Below are 8,022 nucleotides of genomic sequence, written 5' to 3'. Positions count from 1 at the left end.
AGTATATTTGACCATTTTCCCTTGTAGAAAGGTTCACGTGTAGGAAATGTGGCATCACCCGATACTTTTAGAGACTAAACTCCTGGCGTTAGTTAATACACTCAAACCTAACTCATTTTAATAACGGTAAAACTACATCTGACTCCAATTATTATTATTATTAGAGGGCAAATTTGACTTTTTTCCTTTAGAAACATAACATTATTTAAAGTGGTATAAACAAAAGAGTCAAGTTTATAGGTCTATATGTGTTATATCAATCAATCACTGTGACAATATTTGTATATATTGTTTAGCATCCAAAAAAAACAAAAGAAGGAAAAATTGAACCAAACATATGGGATATATAACAAGTGAAAAGGTGAAAGTAATAGAAGTCAACAAATACAGTATGAAAGCTAAGTTGCTACCAAGACTTTACATTTAATTGGGCATATTGGTGGCATCATATATACAGTAATTTATATATTTATATTTATAGAAAATTGATACGACAAGAATTAATTGAAGATATTACCATAATAAGAAGCTGAAAAAGATATGCATTAAAGATTTGGAATTAACTTGAAAAAGATAAATTGCATTCTTGAACAAATTAATAATGACGGAGTTGAGATTTTCAACGAGGGAGTTTAATTAAAATATGAAGAGCTAAGCATATAAAAAAATCTAAGAAAGTTCAACATCTACTATATATAGACGAGAGTTCATGCAGAATCAAATATAAATACATGACACAAGTCACGTCCAAATTTGTTACAATGTATAGTCGTGTTGAGTCTAACATTGTTGGGAATATGTGTATTACATGTTTATTTATATAGTCTTGAATAATCTTTCTTTCTCGTGAACTAGTTTTTGGAGGCTGAATTTGAACTAAAATAGAAGCGGAGCTAGAATTTGTAATTTATGAGTAATACATGATACCTTCCACGCAAAAAGACCGATCGATACACTTTGGTAATGGCCGATACACATTTGGACACATTGGCCAAAAATATTTATTTCTATTTTTTTAGTTGTGATGTATACTAAAAATACATATTTCAAAATAATTGTCAATTTAAACAATTAATAGAGAATTGATTGTTTTTCAACTTTATTTTTAACATTGATTATTCTAGAATTAAGAGGCACACAGATAGAATTAACGATGGATAATTGGCCTAATCCGAGTGGAATTGAGGACATTCATGATTGGTGCTGCTAATTAGTACTCATATATCTAATAATAAAATAATAATTATATTAGACATAATTAAGCAACTTGTATTTAATTATTTTAAGTGGTTTAGTAATTATCAGAACCTAATAATTAAACTATCTTTTTACAAAATTCAGAATTCATAAAGTTAAAAAAAAAATTATCTATAGAAAAATACTAGATATGTATTGATGATGTAGAGCTAAATATAATATAGTAAAATAATCGAGGCACGTTAAAACTTGAAACCACGAAATTAACCATTTGGTCATGGATGCCAACACAAGTAGTTATAATATGACCTTAATGTACTTATTATTATTATTAAACAAAATGTTTAAGTACAAAACATGTTTCTTTTTTTTATAATATGATCCATTTCTTCAGGTATACTTTCTCTTTTCATACAGATATATATGTCTTCACATTCTCATCATGATATATACAGCTAAAAAAATTGTTGTCTTTAAAGATATTATTATAAACTTCCAATTGTTTTAATTTTAATGGTCAACATGAATTAATTAAAAGGAGTTGGAACAACCACTACAGAAAAAATATGAATTACATGGGGATTTTCCTAGGGATTAGTATGAAAATTCGCAAGAAATTTATTTTCCTGCAAATTTTCATACTATTCCCCAGGAAAATCTCCATGTAATTCACTATTTTCTTGTAGTGATCAGTTATATTTACCATTAATATTTTTGTCTGTCCTTTTTTGTGCCAAGAAGCAAATAGAAAATATTAATTAATCTTTTTCTGCTAATCAAATTGAAGACAAACAGATATGGAACAAATTTTTTTATTTGGCAATAAGGAAAAAGAAATATTATTTCGTCGAATTGAAGCAAGAACAGATATATATGTCCTTAAAGTTATTTTTGATTATATAAAAAACGATAGATTCATTTTAAAAGTTTAAAATACAAAATTTGTCCAAATAGGTCAAATAAAATGATGTCAGATGTATTAGTTAATATATTAATTAATTATAAAACCATGGGATGTTCTTTTAGTGCACCATGGTTTATGTCCTATTTCCTCTTTTATTATTCCTTTTTTTTTCTCACTCGGAGTTTGGAATCTATACTGAGCCTCAATTAAATTTGAATCGCGCGCGCACTAAGTCCATTAGGGGATGTCGCTCCCAACATGGTTTTCTTCTTACCCAGGTTCAAATCCAAGACCTTTGATTAAGGATGGAGCAATCCCACCACCGCACCACAACCTAAGTATAATTCAAGTTGTTTACAGTACTTCTTTAAGTTGTTGAAACATAGTAACGTGTTTCAAAGATAAATGCAACAAGTAACCATATAGTTGTCAATGATTTATCTATAGAAAACATGCCTCGAACTTAATGAGTCAATTGTCATATGGAGGAAATTTTATAGGCAAATTAAGTTGTCACACTCTTTCGCTATTTAGTTAATTTTTAGGTGCATTTTGATAAATAATTGATAATAATTTTGATAGAAAAAACAAACACCTGATAATTCAAATACACAACTAAAAAAATGACACTTCAAATATCTTTTTTGACTATTATCTAATTTTTAAAATTATTGGAACGTAATGTTACTACGATTTTTTTAAATATCATTAGTCTTTTAAGTCTTTTTATATTCCATGTCGAAGCATATTACTTAAATTATTTTCTTTAGAATATAAGTTATATGTATCGTTAGTGTAACAACTTCTTATCGATATATACCTTCTTTAGAGTATAAGTTATATATATTGTTAATGTAAAAAACTTTTTATGAATAAACCTTCTTAAAATGTGATATCTTTAGTTATATTAAGCTTTTGGTTTGTTATAGTAAAAGAAAATAATCATTATTTACTATAAACAAAAATAATACTATAATACAAATTGTCTACTAGTAAATGTGATATCGGCCCAGGATTAACGGACCACATCCAATCCAACCCATATTGATGAAACAAAAAAAAATAAGGAAAAATTACTTAAATACACAACACTTCTTTAATTCTCAATATTTCCCTACTCTTTTACTAAAATACAAAAAGCCCTTATTTTTCCTCAATTCAACTTAACCGGATACTTTATTAGTTTAAGTATCCGTCTGTTATTAATTAAAGTATTCGCGCTGCTATATTATGCATCCACCCGTTAATTAAGTATCCGTGTTGCTAACAACTTAATAATTTAAGTATCTGTCCGTTATTAATTAAAGTATCCGCGCTGCTATATTATGCATATGCCTGTTAATTAAGTATCTGTGCTGCTAACAACTTAATAATTTAAGTATCCGCCCGTTATTAATTAAAGTATCCGCGCTGCTATATTAAGTATCCACACTGCTATATTATGTATCCGAAAAACACTAAAAAAAGGGATTTTTGGTAATTAATGAAAGAGTAGGGAAATGAAGTAATTTCTTTCTTATACTATGTCATTTGCCTAATTTTTACAAAAAATAAAGGGACAGGATTAAAGATATTACATAAGGGATACACATAAATGTATATAAAATACATTACGGGTTTAACTGAATCTCGTATTTTTCTTTACACATATATACACTACAAATAATAAGTTATTTACTCCGTGATTACCAAAGTGCAATATGATCAATGATACGGAAATATAATGATTGAACTCATTAAATTCAAATTATAACTCCGACTCTGATAAATATAATTTATCATACTAGCTAGTAGTATATATTATCTTTTGCTACACCATTTCACCATTTAAGGCCTCTGTAAGTCTTATCTATGTACACATAATTGATAATTTCACTCCAAGTGGACTCTGTAGAATTTCAGAGTCATTTGCTAATTCCATCTAGACATACATATATAGTCATTTTTATTTATATCTATATACATCTTACTTATACTACAGTAATATTTAGGAATTCACGTGAATAGGTATTTTTTATTTATTTTGTCAAGTAGTATATAAATGAATATATTTATTACTTAAAATATTTACACAAGCATAAATTTAGGCAAATGACACCCTCTGACACTCTAGAACACAAAATTCATGCTTTAATCATAAATAGTACACAAGACTTTTTAGTCTCGACATAATTTCAATTATTTTTTTGGTGTATAGTTTTAATTGTGCATAGATTTGTTTGATAGCATGCTAAAGTGTCACTATATCAAAAGACACGTTACTTTCATACTTCTCTATAATATCACAAAAAGTTGTGGCTGAGTGATGAATATTCATTCATTCTTAAGTAGATGTTTGGGGTTAGTTCAAATTCTAGGTAAGGAGTAGTCGTCCATAGTTTGGAGTATTTTACCCTTTAGAATGTTACAATACGAATCCAAATTAGTCGAACCTCAAAACAGATATGAGATATCAAATACAGTCTTGTAAATAACTATGTAGTGAAGTCTTGAGTTCGAGTTGCGTAAATTAGGAAAACTTCTAATAAGAAGCGTTTTCCCTTTCATAGACTCTAGTAATTTGAGCATCTGAATTATTGGACCAACAAATTCAAAATGCTATTTTTATGAAAGTTGAAATAACTTAACGTCTTCATTCCTAACTCATATTTATTTTTAGTTACTATACTTGATAACTTTAGCTCTACTCATATTTATTTCTAGTTACTATACTTGATAGCTTTAGCTACACTCATATTTTTTATATTTTAAAAGTATACTATTAGAATGGCAAGTCAAAGAAAACATTAATATGTAATAGCAATAGCAGTTGGCAATCATCAAAATCTCCTTGACCCCAAAAAATAAACGTATAAATAAAAACAACCTGTACATCTTAAGATCATTAAAAAATTTATTGGGATAGTCATCTTAAATGAGTACTATAGTATACGATCCGAATTTAATCGAAGATTTAATATAGGCTCCGGACAAACAAAAATAATAAACATAATAAAGTAGCACCAAATATTATATAACTTTATATATATAATAATTTGTTAATTCTCTCATAGGGTACAAATATTTATCAAACACCACTATGAGGAAAATTACAAACTTTTGAGATTTACAAACATACCCCTCTCCAGATAATTTCCAGTTAGTTATAACAATAAACACAAAATCCCAAAAGCCAAAAAAAAAAAAAAATACAAAAAAAAAGACAGAAGCAATAAAGTAGATTCCTGAACTTCTGTTATAAAAATTTAAAACTTCAGACAACCTAGCTAGCTCCTCCTAGATTTAACTAACTCCACTTTCTTCATCCTTGGAACTTACTGACTCGATTAATTTTCGTCATTTTTATTTACCTTAGCATTGACGAAGTTAGAGATTCGAAAAAATCTTCGTCACATGGAATTGTAAGGCCCATGTCATGATCGAATCCGAATTCTTCTTCGGCCCGTTGAAGTAGTACCCGAAATTCGGGCCTTGATAAAATTGAAATTGGAACAATGTACCTTGTTCGATTTTCGCCAACGTAAACTACAAAATGTCCTTTTGGTACGTCCATTGGAAGACCACCTTGTTGTTCGTCTTGATATCCATTTTTCTTTCCTAAACTCGAACATCTTTTTAGAATTTGCTTCAACATTGCCCTTTGTGACAACTTGTTTGATTTCCTAATAGCCATTTCTTGAAAAGAGAAGAAAAAAAAAATTGATTTGAGAGAAATAAAAAGAAAAATTGAGAAAATGAGTGTGGTGGAAATGAAAGGAGTTTAAGGGGTATATAAATAGAATTTTTTAAATTTTTTATTTTTTAATTTTTTTATTTTTATTTTTAGAAACAAATGCATGTGGGGTTGGGGTGGTAAAGAAGAGAGAGATAACACGGGTGTTATAGAAGGGAGTGTTAACGGCTCAAGGACAAATGTAAAAAGTGTATGTTGGGAGCCAAAGGCTTTGGGTTTATTACCATTTTGTTGCCTTTTATCAAGACATGTTGGTCCCTTTAACTCTATTTTCAATAAGGTTCGTTCATCCTTAACTATGAAACATTATATTGAGGAGATAGGTAAGATTTTTCTATCGTTAATCAGAGATATGAAGCATCTACGTTTTGATTAGTATAAAAAAGAAGAAGGAATAGTATGGAGCATTTTCTTGTTCCTCTTTTAATGAGCCTTATAGTACATTACTTTATCTAATACCGTGCAAAATAATCACTCCCTTTGTTCACTATTAATTGTCATACTTTTCATTTTTAGAGTCAAACTATAAAAACTTAGATCAACATTTTAGGATATATTTTTTCATCATATTGATATGTAAAAAATTGCAACGAATAATTTTTGAATATCTAAATTTTTTGTTTAAAAAATTGAATTAATGTAATCTAATTTAACTTTGAAAATAAGTCAAATTGACTTTCGAAAAACGCAACATGACAAATAAAAGTGGACGGAGGGAGTAGTATATAAGGTTTATTCACCCTCGAATAGAGAGAGATTTGAGATTTGAAGAGAATGAACGCCTTTTCTTTTAATGAGCCTTACTTGACATGGATTAAAATTATTCTAGGCTTTAATGTGAATACAAGACATCAAATAGAAAAAGGTCCATTTAGTGCTAGTTAGAAATTTCGAATGGGTTGTTTGTACTTTTGCACATATTTTGTATTTTTTTTAAAATTTATGTACCTCATAACATATCATTTTTACACGGGACATAAGGTTATATTTTAGTATTATAATATTTCACAAGTTATGTCAAGACATGACTTCAGTTTCTAAAGAATGATATACTCCATTATGCATAAGTTAGATTGCTAAAGGAAAAAAATTAATTATTAACTCATTTGAAAGACAAAAAAAAAAATCAACGTATGCAATTTTATAATCTCGAATTCAAACTCAGTGGATTCCTAAAAAAAAGTCCATGTAACTACTCATAAATTAACAAAATTAGCAACCTAGAAAATAAGGTAGATGTTACATTCTATAAACCTACTATAAGTACTAGTACTGTTGATTCTTTTCTTTTTTTTTGTGAAAAGGGGAAGTTATTAGAAATAATAAAAAGGAAAATAGTCAACAAACAACAATAGGAAATTCAACTCACATCGTTGTAAAACTGAGAACTTGTCTTGTTTCAATTAATCAAGAACCTTCCTAGTAATTTTCAATAGTGTCTTGTTATGAACTTCCTATTTTTTCAACCACATTCCTTAATTTGTCTTGTGGTAGAATAGAAAGTGGAGTAGAGACTAATACTATTATCCCTAACTTGTATATTTAATTTTCTTGTTGACTTGACTAATCACAAAATAATTGATTTGAAATTTCATTTGTCATAGTACTTCTTTGATTAACATAAATTAAGCACCTTAACCAACCTTTCAAAGTCAACAAATGTGTAACATGTTACCAAGGACAACACACACTCTCTCTTTTTTTTCTCTAATTTCCACCGGCATGTTTGATATTCGTATCATAGTTTGATTAATTTGAATTGAAGCATTGCAGAGGCCCATCTTTGGAGGGCATGATCTTTTAACAATCTCATCACAACTCATGTTGATACCAGAAATAACTCTCTCAACATCCAATAGTAAACGATCGAGTTCGAAATGTATAATTGACCAAAGTCATATAATGGATCTTAAATTGGACCTTTTTGACATAATTTATAAACATTAATAGCGTAATGTAAAGACAATTTGAATTTGTGATAGTTGGTAAATTAATTAATTATGTATTTTTTTATTAGGCTATTTATGTAGTTACTAGTTACCAAATTATGTAATATTTTCCATGCATAAAACTTAAACTATAACATAAATACAAAAAGTTCAGCTCATATCCACCAACTACATAAACTTTTACTCTATTATTACAATTTGAATTGACTATAATCGGATAATAATATTTTGTTTTTTAG

General features: G+C 28.2%; 1 protein-coding gene across 1 annotated transcript; it reads right to left on the bottom strand.

Annotated features, from left to right (window-relative positions):
* Positions 1-5,121: 5,121 nt before the first annotated feature.
* Positions 5,122-5,804, bottom strand: LOC125855361 (auxin-responsive protein SAUR50-like). The gene has a single exon (XM_049535079.1). It carries the CDS (start codon positions 5,772-5,774, stop codon positions 5,448-5,450), a length of 327 nt encoding a protein of 108 aa, XP_049391036.1. The 5' UTR covers positions 5,775-5,804; the 3' UTR covers positions 5,122-5,447.
* Positions 5,805-8,022: the final 2,218 nt, after the last annotated feature.

The sequence above is a fragment of the Solanum stenotomum genome, chromosome 2 (genome assembly GCF_019186545.1).
Source record: "Solanum stenotomum isolate F172 chromosome 2, ASM1918654v1, whole genome shotgun sequence".
Classification (NCBI taxonomy): domain Eukaryota; kingdom Viridiplantae; phylum Streptophyta; class Magnoliopsida; order Solanales; family Solanaceae; genus Solanum; species Solanum stenotomum.
This window is presented reverse-complemented; position numbering and strand designations above follow the sequence as displayed.